General features: G+C 46.6%; 1 protein-coding gene across 5 annotated transcripts in view; it reads right to left on the reverse strand.

The window, feature by feature from the left end:
• The window catches only part of SCUBE2 (signal peptide, CUB domain and EGF like domain containing 2), a 63,510-nt gene that overhangs the window by 23,411 nt on the left and 21,978 nt on the right, over nucleotides 1-18,121 (reverse strand). For 2 of the 5 annotated variants that reach the window (XM_034666534.1, XM_034666532.1), the window contains exons 8-16: nucleotides 14,769-14,885; nucleotides 13,684-13,806; nucleotides 10,912-11,028; nucleotides 9,415-9,537; nucleotides 8,912-9,028; nucleotides 8,566-8,652; nucleotides 6,702-6,836; nucleotides 4,215-4,370; nucleotides 3,401-3,607 (exon numbers count right to left, since the gene is read on the reverse strand). In XM_034666534.1, the coding sequence (XP_034522425.1) occupies nucleotides 3,401-3,607; nucleotides 4,215-4,370; nucleotides 6,702-6,836; nucleotides 8,566-8,652; nucleotides 8,912-9,028; nucleotides 9,415-9,537; nucleotides 10,912-11,028; nucleotides 13,684-13,806; nucleotides 14,769-14,885 (1,182 nt within the window). The remainder of the gene's footprint in view (nucleotides 1-3,400; nucleotides 3,608-4,214; nucleotides 4,371-6,701; nucleotides 6,837-8,565; nucleotides 8,653-8,911; nucleotides 9,029-9,414; nucleotides 9,538-10,911; nucleotides 11,029-13,683; nucleotides 13,807-14,768; nucleotides 14,886-18,121) is intronic. The other 3 variants (XM_034666537.1, XM_034666536.1, XM_034666533.1) reach the window with 2 other exon arrangements.

The following is an 18,121-nucleotide window of genomic DNA, read 5'->3' on the forward strand; positions in this document are numbered from 1 at the left end:
TGTAACCTACATTCTTGAGCATGGATTTTTTTGAGTCCAGATTCTATTTTAGCTTTCTCTTCTACTAATCCATCCTCCAATTCGCTGATACGTTCCTCTGCTTCGGTGACCCTGGCCGTCAGAGCCTCTAGTTTTGACTGCATTTGGCTCATAGAATTTTTAATTTCTGTCAGATTCGCTCACATTTCCATGTTTACAGATTCTATATTCTCATTAACATTTTCGTTAATACTTTTTTCAAGTCTACTCATCACCTTGACATTGTTACTCTGAACTCCATTTCTGATAATTTGGTTATATCCATATCAATTAGTTCTGCGGCAGAGACCACAGACTCATTGTCTTTTCTTTGCTGGGGGGGACTTCTCCTTCTTGTCATTCTGATGAGGAGAGGTTGCGGGGTTGTCCAGAGCCCAAATTATTGCCTGGGACCCAGGCCGTGCGCCCTTGTTTTATAGGGATCTTAGGGATGTGGGCTTCTTGATTTTTCAGCCTGCCTTCTGGGGGGAGGGGCCTGCCACGCCGATACTCAGGCAACCCTGTTTGGGTAGAGTCTCCGTGTCCCCTGCGAGGGGGGATGGGGATGCGCACACCGTGAGCCGGTATTTCCAGGCTTTTGTTCTCTGGCGGCTTTCCCTGGCGGTTTGCTGTGCTCTTCTGAGAGTCAGAGCAGCAGTGGCCGAATCCCAGCCTCTGTCTCAGAACAGAGGGATCGCGGCCCGTTCTCCACTGATGTTCTGGCCACTTTAACTCTGTTTCTGTTGGTGCTGCTCAACCCTGCATCATCCTGGGATGTGCTCCCCACACCCGGCGTCCCAGCCCTCACTTCCGGGCCGGCATGTCTCTGTCCTTTGTGTTTCTAACACCACCGCCAGCCACCCCCGTGCGCTCCCGGAGCTCCCCGTCTCAGTCTGGTTCCAGTGAGCACTCTGGCGCTCCGGTTTTCAGACTGGTCATGTGCATTCCCCAGCTCACGGTCTCAGTCTGTTCTCTTGCAGAGAGTCCGCGAGTCCGCCCGGTCCCCCCGTGCAGGTCACTACAGCTTCCCGGCGCCCGAGCGCAGAGGTTCCCTCCCTGTTCCGTTTATCTTCCAATATCTGTGCGCGGCTTCACGGCTCCCCGCTTCATACCTCAATACTCAGCGCTGGAGATGTTCATTTGTAGAGATCCAGATGTATCTTCCTGCGTCTCAGGCTGATTCCGTGGGTGTTCAGGCTGGTCTCTTCCTCCTGTCGAGCTCCAGCTGCGGCGGCCCACGACAGTGGTCGCCCTGTGCCTGCTGCCTTCGCTCCACCTCAACCCCAAAGCTCAGGGGCATGGGAGCGGTGTTCAAGCTCCGCCACATTAAAGCGCCCCCGCCACATTAAAGCCCCCCATTAGTTCTTGATGTAGTGTTCAATGATTCATTGGTTGCGTATAACACCCAGTGCCCATCACATCACGTGCCCTCCTTGATGCCCATCACCCAGTTACCCCATCTCTCTAATTAACACATGCAACCCCTCCTTATACACACTTCCTCCCTTCAGCAGTAGGAAGAAATTTCACTGGTAATTCTTTACGCTGTTTTCTCTACATGCTAAAATCTTCAACATTGCTATCAGACAGGGTGAACCTGATTTGGTTCCTTGCAGGCTACAAAATTCATGCATTGCTAGAGGGAGCTCTTGAGACAAGACACATGGTCTCTCAGTAACAAACCCAACCCAACTTAGCGGACAAGCATCTCAGGACACGTTTACACCCACAACAGCTACCGTGTCTTTCATAAGCTGTCATGGTCATGAGGCCTCTGTAAAGAAACTCCTGACCCTCATTCCTACGCCTTTCTCCCAGGAGCACAGTCCTGGTAGCACTGGTAATACGCTAGTTTTGCCTGATTTCTTAACTGGCCACAGAGGCTCCCTGGCAAGGCTACACGGCCTCTCCCGATCAGGATAGCAAATGGGAAAAGGGGCTGCAGTTGAGCTCTGAGAGGCCAGCAGGAAGACTGGCCTGCCTGTCCTTGACAGTTTCTGCAGCTCACCCTGAAAAGTAGGTCAGCAACAGCCAACTCTCGTCACCCTTTTGGTATGGAAACTGGAACTCTGAGAATTTTAAATGGGAACAAACCAACCAGCTGGGTCCTTTCTAACTTTTTTCTTCTTTTTAAGAGAGTCAGCTAGAATAAGTCAAGACTATTTGAGAACCAGCCCCTGGTGGACAATTACACTTGATTTTACACTTGATTTTTACTATGTTTTGGCAAAGCAATGGGTTTGGGCTGGGGGATTATTGCTGACAATTCTCCTGAATGAGTGCCCTGGGCTCGGCTTTGCTTCTTCAGAAACACTGGCTTACTACTCCTTAGCTCAAGCCTCACTTCTAGGGCCTTCTAATGACGCTTGAGAAAGGACATCAATTTATTCTGGGAGGGTCTTGTTATCGAAACACACCTTCCTTGGGTTGGACCAGAGCACAGGCTTTGGAGTCAGACCTTCAACGTGATCTAGAGCAGAAGAGCCTGGCCCTCTGAGCTCCGCTTTGCTCATCTGTTAAGTGGAGATAATAACACCAACCTGATGGCCGTTCAGGTTGAAGGATAATGCAGGTACCGTCTTAATGTTGTACTTGTGTCAGATGAAAACTCAAGAAATCATTACCATGATTATCATTAAGTGAGACGATAAAGGGGTTACCTCCAAAGGCAGAATCTCCCATAAATGCCCAGAACAGTTTCCCCCAACAAACAAATCGCAAGAACTACCACCCTAGAAGCTCTTGCCCAGGTTCCTCTTGCCTAGAACTTCATGAATTGGTGTTGTTCAAAAGCCGGGTCTCAAACTTAATTCTGAAACACACATACACACACACCCATATATGGAACTGTCACTACAAGGAGTCTTGGGCTGAAGCTCAGGGATCTCATAAGGCTGCCAAGTGGCCCCCAAGACTTCCTCTGCACGAAACTATGGACAGGAGACTGTTTATGGCCACCACCAGCTGGGCCAGAGGGAGATGACAGAAACTGACAGTGGGGTCTGCAGGAGGCTTATGGGTGCCTCATACCTATAGTCCTGCCCCTGCCCAGGGCCGCAGTGCTCTGAAGACCACCGCCCCTCAGACCCTTTAGGGTCAGCACTCTCTGTCCTCATCACCCTACCTCTTCCTTTCCATTCTTCAAATCAGCAAACATTTATGAAGTGCCCACCACAAGCCACTGTGCCAGGCGCTGGGGAGCTCCTGGTCCGGCAGACACAGCAGACCCCAACATGTAGTTCCCAAATGACAGTGGGGGTCCACAGTACTCTCTGGAGTAAGCCCAGCGAGGGAGAAAGGCCACACTTTTGGTTACCCTGAGTCTTCACGGAGCTCAAGACAATTCTGTCAGCAAGAATGGCCCGACCAGCAGGTCACTCACCACACTGGTTTCCTGCATGGCCCTGGCCCACTCCACAGGACTGCACTCGGCGTTCGGATGTTCTGGGAGACTTCTTTGCCCCTTCCAGGTCCATGCCCGAGAGCTGGAGGTGAAACTGCTCCCTGTTGGCAGCCTTCCGGAGCGCGCGGATGGCCTTCCGGAGCCGCTTCTCTGTTCGCTTGACGCTGCAGCTCAGGTCACAAGAAGCTACCGAGACAAGAGGGATCGCCGTGGGGGGAGGGGAGGAGGCTGCGGCATGTGAGGATGTCCGGACCCACTGCGGGACCCACCGACACCCACAGCTCCCTGTGGACAGAATGGGGGGGTACCTGGGCCTGGGTACCTCGCAGGCTGGGCAGCATTTGATTCAAACAGAAATTTGTGGACCAAAATGGAATCTTTGAGTTTTTATGAAACAGATAAAAATGAGGTTCCAGGGGCGCCTGGGTGGCACAGCGGTTAAGCGTCTGCCTTCAGCTCAGGGCGTGATCCCGGCGTTATGGGATCGAGCCCCACATCAGGCTCTTCTGCTATGAGCCTGCTTCTTCCTCTCCCATTCCCCCTGCTTGTGTTCCCTCTCTCGCTGGCTGTCTCTATCTCTGTCAAATAAATAAATAAAATCTTTAAAAAAAAAAAAATGAGGTTCCAAACCAATTCAGTTTAGTTTGGGAGTGAAAACAACAACAACAAACAGGAGATACCTCAGTGGTTGCATTCCTTCCCCCTCCCCCCCAAGAACGACGAAAAGTGAAAAGCAAAGGAATAAGGGGCAAGCTGTGAGAAGCCTGGCACCAAAGACTGTTTTCAAACCAACCTGTCACCTCCTTTTGGTTAGTTTCAAGTTCAAACTCAACAGTGATAAACATTTCCTTAGTGGCGCTTGGGCGGCCAGGGGCTCCCGGGACTTGCTTGCTGGAGGCGCATGTAAGGTTTGCGTAGCGGAAGCTCTCTTTTACTGAGCTCTGCTTCTCTGTATGAAGAAACAAAATTATCGGAAGCCTGATCCTGGCAAAGCACTCAGCTGAACATTCGCTAGAGCTCAGTAAACATTTCATTAAAACAACTCTCAAGGGACTAAGTGATTAACTCCAGATGCCAAGACGTTGCAAGCCTCAGCTTGGAGCATGATGACATTTTAATTTCAAAGAGCCTTCTATATAACTTAACAATTTCGCTCTTGACAATTATTTTCATGGATGAACGCTGGATGTGTATGACTGACCGGCCACATACATGGAAGACAGGCACGGGGGTCGCCTTGCGGTCCTAACAGACGGTCTGCTAAGGTGTGCTCTTGTTCTCACGGTTGGTTTCCTTAGAGCCGACTGTGATGTACCAAGCAGGGGCTGAGGCTTCAAATAGGGAATGAGCACAGGAGTGGAAAGGAAACCGACTCCTGCTTTCAGGCAGACTGAGCTTGGAGTAATTCCAACCCGAAGGGGAAGCTGGAAAGCACATTAACAGTGCTGTCTCATTTTTGACATAACCAGGGGCAACACACAGCGCCAAGCATCTCAAGAACCAAACAACATCATGAAGGCATCCAGGGTGGGAGGAAGTGTTGCGGAAGGCAGGGCTCTGCACACCCCGATTCCGGACTCTGGCCGTTTCTCTCCCCACCCCCACCCACCCCCCGTGGCTTCCAGTGGATCTCTTAGCTAATGACTGTTAACTCGTTTGAACTCTCACTTTATTTAATTGATGGATCATCTGTACCATATTCTTCTTTGACATTACGAGGGTGCTCAAAGCAATAGGTCATCAGGAGCCAAAGGAAGGAGGAGGCAAATCAATCCCATTCCGTCCCACCCCTCCCCTGGAAAATTCCCCTCACCTTTTCAAAAGGCTAACTTCAAACCTCAAACTAAACATATTTTGAACCTTTCTCTCTTTCAATTTTCCTGAATCTATATTTTAAACTTTTTATTTTGAAATAAGTTTAGATTTGCAGAAAAGCTGCCTAGATAGAACCAAGAGTTCCCATATACTCTTTTAAATTTCTCCTAATGCTAACATCTTACATTATCCTGTATATTTATCAACACTGAGAAATTAACATAGTATAATACCATTAAGGAGACTAAAGACCAAGACTATTTTTAAACAATGCTTTTTTCCTCTGATCCAAAAGGATAAATGTTAGGCCGCCTGGGTGATTCAGTTGGCTGAGCAGCTGACTCTTGACTGTGGCTTGATCATGAGGTCATGATCTCGGGGTCATGGGACTGAGGCCCACACTGGGCTCCATGCTCAGCAGGTATCTGCTTGAGATTCTCTCTCCCTCTCCCTCTGCCCCTCCCCGCCTCAAATAAATAAATAAATAATTCTTTTAAAAATAAAATAAGTATAAATGCTCAACTGTGGAGAATTTAGAAAATACAGAAGAAAAAAATGAAAATTTCCTGTCATTCCCCCCACCCAGATATAATTACTACTAATGATAGTGAGTTTCCTTTCTTTTTCTTCTACTCACACTTTTTCTTACACAAAGATATATGTATTGTATTAGATAAATGAAATCTTACTCTCCCCTCTCTATCTTAGCATCAAGAACATTTTCCTATGTCATTAAACATTCTTTAAAACACATAATTAATAGCTGCATAACATTCCATCAAATGGAGGTACCAAAATTAACCTCAGTTTTTAAAATATGCAGCCAAAAGTGACCACAGTGGGCTTCCTGTTTATTTGTATGATTTATGTGATGGCAAACTGGGGAAAGAAGCAACCCTAATACATGAGTCATGATTTTTTTAATCTCTAAAATTATTTTATGAACCAATACTGGAAATGTGAGCTGGGGGGAGAGGAGTATTGGGTTCTGCTCTTCTCTACAAGGCCAGTCTTACTTGGATGGTGTTTGTTCTGCTGAAGCCAATGGAGTCACTGCCTCCAAAGACTTGATCCAGCAGGAAAGCTGGATATTACATCATTGCTCATCAGAGATTATCCCGAACCAAACCTTTCTCTTCTTTGTCTTATATTCCAAGCGAACTCTGAGATCTAGAAAATTTAACCCAATATAATCACAAATGCCAATACATCTTAAAGCCCTTACTGACTCCAGTGAACTCACAGGTTTCTCCAGAGCTCACCATGTGTGCCCAGCAAAGGAAGCCCTCAAGTAGCTCTGAACTCCAGAGCTATACAGGGGTGCTAGGCTAGGCTCCTCTTCCTCCTGTGGAGAGAGTCCTTAGAGATTCTGGACTGTTCAATCCCATCTGAAGGGCTCAGCAAGTTACAGGCCCCTTTCCCAACACGCAAACAAGCTCCCTGCACCAGACGTCTGATTCCATACCTGGTAGTGCTGCTCGCAGACCCTCGGGAAACAGCTCAGCCTTTTTCAAACTACACTTGCCTTCATTTAGTTTAAAGGTTACACTTGTCCTGACGGTGGCGTCATCTTCAGAAAGAAACAAGTGAAAGACGTTACCTTCAGAGGCAAAGGAATGGAAAGACCCAGTGGGTGATGGCGAGCTATCCCGAGGCTGGGTCCCACCACACACTGCACACCGTGAGCCCCTCTCTTCCCGAGACCACAAAAGATTTGGTTCATGACCCTGAGGCTGGGAACCCCAGGAGCCTTCTAAGAGTTACACTTATCCTTCCAGCTGAAATGAATCCAATGCTCAAATATAATAAAGAGAGGGCCCCAAATGACCTCAACGCTGAGATGAACTATGAGGTCACTTTTGTGCCTTCCTGACAAAGAAGACCAGAATCCCCTAGTTCAAATTTGGACACAACTGCTGAGGGAAATGGTGAAGGGCAGATTCTCCTGGAGAAGCCTTTCCTGGGAGGACAAAGTTGAGGGAGCAGACAAGGATGGCACTCACCAAATGCGGCTAAGATGTTTGGGCTCTGGGGGCAGTAAAGGTCCCACTCTGAGGGCCTCGTGTGCAAAATTCTGCTCTCCCCCCACAATCAGTCTTAACCATATGTCAAGCTCTGGAGCCAAAGTCCAGGATTCATACTCTAGCTCTTTGACTCGTGATGAATCTAAGCAAGTTAGGTTCCTAACTCCCTAACCCTCAGTTTCCTCATCTGTAAAATAGACAAAATTGGGGTACTTACATTAAGGTGCCTACATTACTGTGAGGATTAAATGAGATGATGCAAAAAAAAAAGTTTAGCCTACTGTCTGGCACACAGTAAGAACTGAATAACTATTAACTGTCAGCTTGCCCATCCTGATTAAAATCCCAACTCCACGATTTTCTATCTGAGTTACTCTTGGTACATTATTTCACCTCTCTGGACCTCAGGTTCTGATTAATGAGAAGAATAGTAAAATTTCCCTAAGTACTTCAGTATGAATTCCATCAGCTCAGACATGTGATACAGCAGCTGGTATATTTTAACTGCTCAATCAATATATTCTAGTACTATTATCATGCTTTGGGCCTCTAGCTCTGCTCATATATGTAAAATGGACATCAAGAATCATTTCCTTGGGGGCCTGGGTGGCTCAGTCGTGAAGCGTCCGCCTTCAGCTCAGGTCATGATCCCAGAGTCCCAGGATCGAGTCCCACATCGGGCTCCCTGCTCAGTGGGGAGCCTGCTTCTCCCTCTGCGCCTGTGCTCACTCTCTCTCTCTTTCAAATAAATAAATAAAATCTTAATTTAAAAAAAAGAATCATTTCCTCATTCCGTTGTTCTGATGATGTAATCACAGAGATGTCTAACTCTGGGAGGATGAGGCTACTTAAAATCTTTAAATTTCATTCTTTGTCTTCTGACAAACTAGGAAGGGTTTGGGATTCTCTCTGGAAAGAATCTTTGCCGCCAGTCACGCCTACGTCCATCTCCACCAACGTCGTGTGCTCCAGGCACACACTGCCTGCCCGGCCTGTGAGGTACGGGGAGTTTGGGAGACCTGAGTCTCCAGACCCCAGAGCTCTGTGGGCCTCTGCCCAACATCATGACCCACCAGGGCTGAACACGGAGCCCCCCAGCGTAGTGGACACTCAGTAAGTACCAGTTACGTGGTGAGTCAGTTTTCAGGCACCAAGGCTGTGGGCAAGAACAGCCTGTAATGTGCTCACAGCATTGAGGAGATTGAGAGAAAAGAAAATAAAGCCAACGCCCAAGAACAGCACCCCAAGAATGGAGCCCATTTAACACAGTGAGCCCCAGAGAGAACACACAGATTTGGTAATTACCCCCAAAAGCAGAGTCATTTGATTTTTGCTGTTTGCTCCTGAGAGAAGAGGAAGAGCCACAGGCGACAGAGTAGGCCTCTTGCGGTCCTGACAGACAGAATGTGGGTTGTCAGCATGTGGCAAGGTTACAGTCTCTCCTGGTAGAGCTAAACTCACTCCCCGGCCCCCATTCCACAGAAACCACTAGACAAATGCCCAGCACATGGGGTCTCAAAGCATGGGCCTCTGGTGGTCAAGGGGCAGCCGGCCAAAGACCTGGAAACCCTTTGAGGGCAACTAACACCGAATGGCCAGGAAGGCCTGGCCCTGGCACGAGGACTTGCCCCAGGGACTGGGACCCACTCACCTGAAGAGAGGTGAATGCCCGAGTGACATCTGAGGAAGCACCTGTCTCCTCCGCCACTCTTACCGCAACGCAGGGACACCTGGGGTGATACACTAGTGGGCAGGACCCCCTTCACCTCTAGACAGGACAAAAAAGCAGACACTTGCAGAAAGAGCAGGACACTCCCAGGTGAGTCCCAAATATCCAAGGCCCAAAGGAAAGAAGGTAGAGCTGATAGCACAGAACACAAGACACGGCACTATCCCCTCTAAGCTGAAGAATTGTGCGCTATTTCTCCCCCATGCGGGGGAACCGACGTGAGTTCCAACCTACACAGAAGCACAGAAGGAGACACAGAAGAGCCTGTAAAGTATCTCCTGTTTTTGCACTATTTCAAGAATGGCTGCAGCCAGTGAGGGAAGACACGCAGGGACGGGATGAGGGTGGGCGCACTCCGGGCCCCGTCGGGACAGAGCTGCCGCGCCAGTGTGAGCCCGCTGACTGTGAGCCATGGCACCCCTTACCCACGCAGTCTTTTTTATTCCAGTGGAGCTTGTATGCAGAGTGGCATCGGCATTCGTAGCTGCCCACTGTGTTCACACAGACCTGCTGGCAGCCCCCGTTGTTGACGCTGCACTCGTTGGTGTCTGCAGAAGGAAACAGTCTCCTGTCACAGCAGCCCACTGTGACCAGGCTGACACCGCCCCTCCCCTGAGGAAGGAGCAGAGGGAAGTCACAGGGTCTAAACTCACTAAACCTAGGGAAGGCGCTAACTGCCTTTGGGATGTGCACTGGGCACCGGCTGACCCCACTCCCCCCCGTGGGTTTCCCGGCACAGGCTTTGCCAGGATGGTCTCAAGTTCCATTCTGAACCGAATATTTCCCCCACTAAGGATACTCAGAAGCAGGCACACTCTACTTTCACGTGTCCAAACGCAAACACTGCCCAGGCCTCCGATGTGAAACGCTACCATCTTGCTGGGCTACGTGCCAAGGGAGACAGAGTTCGGATGCCTCACTGGACAGTTCATATTCAGTAGCTGAAGTATAGAGAAGGAAAATGACTTCACTAATCCCCATCCACCCAAGACTGAGTCCAGGTTGGAAGGCAACTCCACCTAAAACCCAGACACATATCCGTACTCGGGGCGTAGATCCTTGGGGTTTCTTGATGGACTGGGAAAGGATGTATCTAGCCATGTCAATGATGTATTGAAAAGGAGAACAGAGACAATGCTACCTATACCAAGTCACTGCTATCCATTCTTCTTAAGCACAGGGCACAAGAATTGGGCGGGAAGTATGTAAGCCCATGGTCCCCAAATATTCGGATGCTCAGTATCCCCTCGGGAGCGCCAGCCGTTCCAAATCAGAATCTGAATCTGTATTCTCAAAGACTGTTGAATGAACCGCATGATCGGGGGGCACGGTGGGAGTCATTTGATGTCAGATCTGATTTATGCCATCGTCTACATGAGCATCAGGACAAATGACATCAGAACACCGGGCTACATGGGCACAGCGCAGAAAGATGGACTCGATGGTCCACTTCCAGCTCAAAGACCTGCTCAAAAACCAGCTCAGGTCTCGAAACAGGCTTCTCAGCGAGTTCCTGGGCACAGCAAGGCTGTGGAAATGGCTGGTGCCCTGCCAAGTCTCTCTGAGGACTGTGACTTTACCATCTACTGGGAAGTTCCAACAGACAGGTTCCAACTATAACAACCCTGAGAGTTGCTCCCACCATCTGAATACACTACACCAATAAAGTCAATGAAGAGTTCACAGTTGATGAGTTCAGTTCTCTCTGCTCCATAACGTAACATGCTGAAGGGATCGATGTGAATAGATTTCCCCTAGCAGATGCTTCCCTCGAGTCGACGAACTCACTACGACTGCACTAAAATGCCCCATTCATTCCCCAATATTGGAAACTTGACCCTGACCTGGGGAAACTGTGGGAGGTAGGCCCGGCTTCCCTGCAGGCCCAACCTGCCCTGCCTCTAGAGGGGCCTTCTGCTCACCTCCGCAGTGGGTGAAGCCATAGAGGGTGTAGCCTTTGTTGCAAGCACACGTGAAGGTGCCGGGGTGGTTGATGCAGCTGTGGTCACAGGTCCTATCCAAAGAGCATTCGTCCACATCTGTAATTGTCAAAGGGAGAGGGGAGCTGAAGCCAACTCTGAGGGGTGAGCGGAAAGAACAGGTTTATAACTCCACTTATTGACCAGCAATAAAAACAACATAAACAGAATTTAAAAAGTATCCATCAGTTCTTCTGCTCACTTGTGTTAAAGAAAATGCTGAGCAGCCTGCAATAGGTATACTCACAACCAGAATCCTTATTTCCAAATTCTGTTGCAAATTGCACTTGCCTTTAAGCTCAGTTGGTCTCTCTCTCTCTCTTTCCCATGCTTATTTGCAGGGCTGAGTAATTTAAAATATTTAAATGAAGCTAACTGAGATAACAAACCCTTAAAAGGGTCTGTAAACGGTAAGGTGCGATCCATGCATTACTGTTGTTCTATTACTTTTGGTAAGACAACAGTACAATTAAATAAGCTATAGCAAATGGAAAGGAGAAAACAGTTGGGTTGGAAATAAATCTGGTTCCTATCTTTCCAGAATTAGTCTTCTGGCCCCAAAGGCCAATTGGATTTTAATGTCTTCTGCACCGAAAGAATGCACAAACGCTAACATCCTCAGTGATTTTCTGTTGCAGACACTAAAATTTGGTGGTTAAGCTCCAAACTGGATCCTCTTGGCCAATCCCTTGGCTTTGTTCTTCTGCCATGGTTCAGACCCACAGAGCCCCTCCTGTCCTGGTTCAATGCGGAGGCATCGAGGCATCGCTGGCTTCAGCTGAAATCCCGGAAACTAGCCTCAGGAGGCTGCCTTTGCCAGTCTAATCATCTCTTCGACCCCGGTCTGGTGCTCACATCTTTGCTATAGACTAGAGTTTCGGTGCTTTACTTCCTCAACTCTTTGGAGGGTTTTAACAGAGTTACGACTTGTGTCTCCAGATGGATAAACCAGGACCAGTGCAGAACTCAGTGGAAGCTAACTAGCCCAGAGCTAGATCTCTTTTTCAACATCAAATGTGCCATAAGAAACTATGTTAATAAAAAACAAACACTTGGAAGGAACTGGAGGACTGAAAAAAATGAAATTAAACAGGGCAAATTCTTACAAAACCTCTTCATCACTAGCTTTTCCCAGAAATCCTGGCAATTTCTTCAGTAAATTTATTCTGTGAAAATATTTCTTCTACCAAGACCAATCAGTGAAAAATTTTAAAAAGTCCATTTCTTCCCTAGTAATTGATGTCGCTCTATGAATTCTGTTATTAATATCAGCCAGTTGTCGAGAGAGTGGACTTGTTCAGTAGCTGGCTTCGGCTGCACATCATGGGCTGTTGCTTTGCCAAAAATAATGAGATCACTTTTCTAATTCCTTTTTAATGTGTTTACACAGCTTAAACAGTATTTCTTGCTCTATACATTATGAAACATTATGTGGAACATCAAATTTGCTTTCCAAGTCAAATGAAGGAAAGCCATGCAAGAATCATCTAGAACGAACTTGTTGGGTTTAATAGGGCTACACTTGAACTGCCTAACAAATTATGTATTAAGAGACAAAAAGAAGAGAGAAACCTAATTCACACACCATAAGGTTAAAAAAAAGAGTAATATTACATTTTTATTACCTGAAGTGAAAGATATTATTTTCTAATTTTGATTTAATTCTGGGATTTCTTTTTTTTTTAAAGATTTTATTTATTTATTCGACAGAGATAGAGACAGCCAGCGAGAGAGGGAACACTAGCAGGGGGAGTGGGAGAGGAAGAAGCAGGCTCATAGTGGAAGAGCCTGATGTGGGGCTCGATCCCATAACGCCGGGATCATGCCCTGAGCCGAAGGCAGACGCTTAACCGCTGTGCCACCCAGGCGCCCCTAATTCTGGGATTTCTAACAAAATAAGTTAGGCTGTTCTTGTTCTCAGAAATGGAACAAGATTACATGACAGCACATCTTTCCTTAGAGCGGCTTCCTGTATAGCCAAAGGGCAGAAAAGGCGCTCATCTGAAAAGATCAATGGTGCCCCTCACCCAACACAGCTTACCACCCCCCCCAAAGAGTTATTCATAACAACAACTGCAAGATGCTCCCTTGATACCCCTTGTGTGGGAGGAGTGCATCTAAAAGGGGGTCTGAAATCCTGCCTGACCACGGACCAGCCTTGCCTCCACTCAATCCCCTCCCTCCCTCCCTCTCCACCGTCCTTCTCCCCAAGCCCCAAAGGCTGGTTGGTCATTAAAACAAGGGCTATAAGGAAGAGAACAACTGGTGCATGACCTTGATTATGGGTTGACCCCCACTTTTCTCTAGGAAAAGGTAAGGTATGTTAACTAAATCTACATATTTCTGCCACCAAGTTTTGTTATAATTAAAGGAAAATTTAGAAAAGAAAAATGATTCACAATCTCAACACCCTAATACAACCTGTTTACACCCTGTGATCCATGCCGTTTCCAGCAGCGAGCTCTGCTGTCATCACAGCAGATGGAGTCTTTGAGGTGTTCCGTAATCATTAACAGCTTAATGTCCAAAATATACCTGTGAGCCACATCACTGCTTTTATTCTACCCACAGATGAAATAAGTGAAGCATGGGCTGGAGGTTGGATGAATGACTCCATCGAGAAGCCCAACGAGCCAGTCCCTGCCAGCGTGGGGTTTCACCTTCTCAGCTCCAGCCAGTGGGCACTGCACAGCACAGCTACGTTTCAGCACATACCTTGGCAAGACTTCTCATCTGTTAGTAATTTAAATCCCTTTTTGCAGCTGCAGTCAAAACTGCCCACGGTGTTTTTGCAGAAATGATCGCAACCTCCATGGCGGGTCTGGCACTCATCAATATCTGTAACGGGCAAGCATCGGCAAATCAGAGAGCGAAACTGGCCTGCTTTCCCACAAACCCCTGACGGGCTATTGTGTGTGTGCTTCGTTACTCTCTGCAACGAAAACAGACCCGTGAAAGCATGTAAGGATGTTTGCTGATGTTTTTAATCTTACACGTTTTCTTGTCTGGCCGAACCAATTGGGAAAGACATGTGCCTCAGCCCCTTGAGAACTCCGACTGGTGCTACCCTTAGCTAGCATTAAGGAAACAAATTATGGGAAAGAATGGTGATGTCCTGCTATATTCCCACCCTTGCACTGCTCTCTAGAGATAAGATGGCTCCCTTCAGTATATTTTCCATTCCAGTTTAATGATTAAAGTTATTAGGAATTAGAACATTTGTTTTGGCAAATTACACGACGATCAAGTAGCCTCAATGCTTTTAAATGATTCCTGATACTCAAATTAATCTTCTCTTCTCTCACTTTCATCTGGTAACTGGTTATCTGTATTTATCTGTATTATTTGTATCATGTTAAAGAACTAAGCCTTTGTACTCTTGCCCATGAAATACTAACAGGTCACTGAGGTCTCCATTCATCAGTAAAGGTTAATTGTACAGCTATTCATTAAGTTCTCTGGATAAAAATCTTGCCTGTTATTTATATAATAATCTCTAGGCTGTTATTTATGATATGCTGATATTATCACCTGCAAATGAATGTTTTCTTGAACTTCTGCCTTTTTCTAATAAGGCCGCTGCCTGGGTTATCTGATGCTTGCAGAAGCTGACCTTCTCAACAGTTAGTGTAATTAAGTTGGTTCTAATTAAGCTTACTCAATTATAATCTTCCACTAGGCCAGGGAAGAAAAGCTTCCACCAATATGAATCATAAGCTTTCTGGAGTCTCTCAGGAGGTACGGAGGGGAAGAGCTGCCTTTATCCCCACACAGTAGCAACTTAGAGAGACACAGGCTACCTTTACAGGTCTTCCCGTCCAACTGGAGAGTGAATCCAACAGGACAACTGCAATGAACACCTGTTGAAGTATCCTTACAGGTACGATCGCAGCCTCCATTGTTGACAGCACATGTTTCTGACAAGGAGGTAAGAAAAAGACAGTTAACTCACTAGAGAAGTGCTGACCCAGCTGGGAGGAAAGAATGAGGCTGCGGGATTAATACTCGACAAAGTTCACGAAAGCCAAGAAGCATGGTGGGGGTACTCACAGTTGTACCCCAAGTCTCTACTGCCTGCAGGTGAGATAAAGGGAGAGCAGGTGCAGCTCCTCTCACCCACCTAAATAAGTGACATCTCCCAGAGAAGCTTGATCAAGGGGTAAAGATGTCTCTCCAGCCCGCCGAGCCTCTCCCCGCTCCACTGGCAGATGTGAAGCCACGACATGTTCCTATTGATTCACAGCCACTGACCTACTAAGCGTGGCCACATCTGGCAAGCTAGATGTGAATGCAGAACAGGGCAAAGGGGGATGGTCCCTCCCTCATCCTGAACCCTCCCCTTCAATATAAGTAATGGGCGAAGCAAGAGTGGGCAAGCTTCGCCCACCCCGACCGTTCCCTTGCTGCACACCAATGACTTCATCCTTGCAACTGCCAGTTCACTCAGATTAGGAGTTTACCTTTCCCTGAAAGGAAAAAGAATGGTCAGGAGTACATGAAAAATCAGCCACAGTTGTTCAGTGGCATCTAGAGAGAGGAGGGACAATAAGCAAGCGTCCTCCTAGTTCCACTGCTGCAACTTCCATAGCTGCCTCCCTGTAGCGCCTCAGGGGAAAAGATCAGTTCTGATTAAATATGCCAGACAGAAAAGGTATATCTTTGTTTCCTCTCCAAACCAAACATGAGAGTAAATAGATTTTTTGAAGTATAAATCCTTAAGAACTGGTACAGCCGCCATGGAAAACAGTACGGACGTTCTGCAGAAAGTTAAAAACAGAGCGACCCTATGATCTGGTAATCAATTACACTCCTGGGTATTTACCTCCAAAATATGGAAACACTAATTCAAAGGTATGCATGCACCCCAATGTTTATAGAAGCATTATCTGCGATAGCCAAAGTATGAAAACAGCCCAAGTATCTATCGACTGATGAATGGATAAAGAAGATGTGGTATATATATACAATGGAATATTGCTCAGCCATAAAAAAGAATGAAATCTTGCCATTTGCAATGGAGCTAGAGTATAATGCTAAGCAAAATAAGTCAGAGAAGTCAGAGAAAGACAAACGCCATATGATTTCACTCATGAGGAATTTAAGAAACAAAACAAATGAGCAAAGGAAAAAAAGAGAGAGAAAAGCCAAGAAACAGGCTCTTAACTACAGAGAACCCTCCCCCCGCCCTGCCCAGCTCCAGAATCACTGGCAGTCAAGTCTATGTCCCCTCAGCAGGAGACTGAAGGGTTCCTCTCCAGCTAAACTGGCCTGTCCAAGTGAAAAGACCTATAGATACCAGCATTTGAGGGTCTCCAAATGAAATGGCTAAGCCACTGCCTAGTCATCCAAGTTTAAAGTCCATCAGTTGATAGACTATCCAATTGACTTCTTGGTATTTCACTATTAAGTGTGAAAAGTCAGCCTAGAATCACCAGACATTTCAGGAAGGCCTTTAATATGAAATAGATGCACCAAATCAAATGAAAAGGGAAAAGGGAACTTGGAAGAAACAAGGACAATATAGGGAACAAAGGAAAAGTTTTTAAAAGTCTCATAATTTCCCTAGAGATATAAGGAAAGCACTTGTGAAGTATGAATAGGTGCCTCCGAACGACCAAAGTAAAATTCTGGAAAAATTAAAATACGAAAGCAGAAGTTTAAATCCTGTAGAGGGTTAGAAGGAAAAAAAAATGAAAAATCTCCTAGGAAGTAGAACAAAAATTTAAGGAAAGAGAAGAAAATCAGAGATGTTAAAACAGTCAGCTGACAAAAGTTTCAGAGAGAAGGAACAGGAATACGTAAAGAAAATTATCAAAGAAAAAACATAAGGAACTTTCTCAGAACTAGAGGGCTCAAATGTCCACACTGAAAAGGGCCAACCGAGAGTATGGCACAACAGGTGGGAAAAAGTCCCATCACGAGGGTCGTTACTGTGAAATTTCAGACCACAAGGGACAAGGAGAAGACCCTAAAAACAACCGGAGAGAAGATTTCATGGGTTCCATCCAAAGGATCAAGAATAAAAATGACCTTAGACTTCTTGAAACAACACGGAATGCTTGAAAACAATAGAGCACTCACTGCCCACAACTCGGAATTCTATACTGAGCTAAATGCTCAGTAAAGGTAGAGGAGAAAGGCATTTTCAGGCACAGGAGGTGTTTAAAACCTATACCTACCCATGGGAACTAACAACAGAGAAGCCATGGGGTCCACCTACACAGGAGCAAGGTGAAGGGCATTCCCAGGCTGATGCTGGCGGGAAGACCCGGATGAGAGGAGTGCAGCCAGCCTGGGGCTAGGGCCCCCTAGAGCAGGGGAAGCCTCAGAAGACATTTAGAAAAAAATTTTTTTAAAAATTTATTCATTTGAGAGAGAGAGCACGCAGAGCAAGAGAGTGAGAGAGAGAAAGCACGAGCAAGGGGGAGAGGCAGAGGGAAAAGCAGGCTCCCCACTGAGCAGGGAGCCCAGGACCCTGAGATCACGCCCTGAGCCGAAGGTACACGCTTAACTGACTGAGCCCCCCAGGTGCCCCCAGAAGACACTTTTTAAGAAGAAAACGGAATTAGGGGCTTCTTCCTCTCCCACTCCCCCTGCTAGTGTTTCCTCTCTCGCTGGCAGTCTCTCTCTCTGTCAAATAAATAAAATCTTTAAAAAAAAAAAAAAGAAAATGGAATTAATAAGTCGATTGCTGTATTTGAACACATTGAAAGGGTTTTAGGACTCTGCTCAAAGTTTGCAAAAGAACTGGTAAGAGGTACTTAGAAACCTAGGCAAACAGAAAATAGTAATCATAGCACTACATGGTGCAGGGAACTCATATTTAGATACTTGTAGTCAAAATGATGTAAATACGTAATGTTGATTTCAGTAGCATACCGCAGTAAGGAGTGGGAGAGGGACGGTGTGTGCACTGGGGGAGGCAGCAGAAGAGAGCTAAAACTCAGTGTGCTCTGGAATAAGAAGTCACAGCTGATGTCTGAAACTGTCATATCAGGAAATAAGTGTATAATATAATAAAACAGGAAAAAGAGAAATACTTGCATACACTCTTCAGAAATATGGGGGAAATGGAGTCACAAGAAGAAACAACTAGGAGAAATGGAAATTGTTGCCTCTGGCAAATGGGATGGGGGAAAGGGAAGTTTTGAGG

This window comes from Ailuropoda melanoleuca, chromosome 8 (genome assembly GCF_002007445.2).
Source record: "Ailuropoda melanoleuca isolate Jingjing chromosome 8, ASM200744v2, whole genome shotgun sequence".
Lineage (NCBI taxonomy): Eukaryota > Metazoa > Chordata > Mammalia > Carnivora > Ursidae > Ailuropoda > Ailuropoda melanoleuca.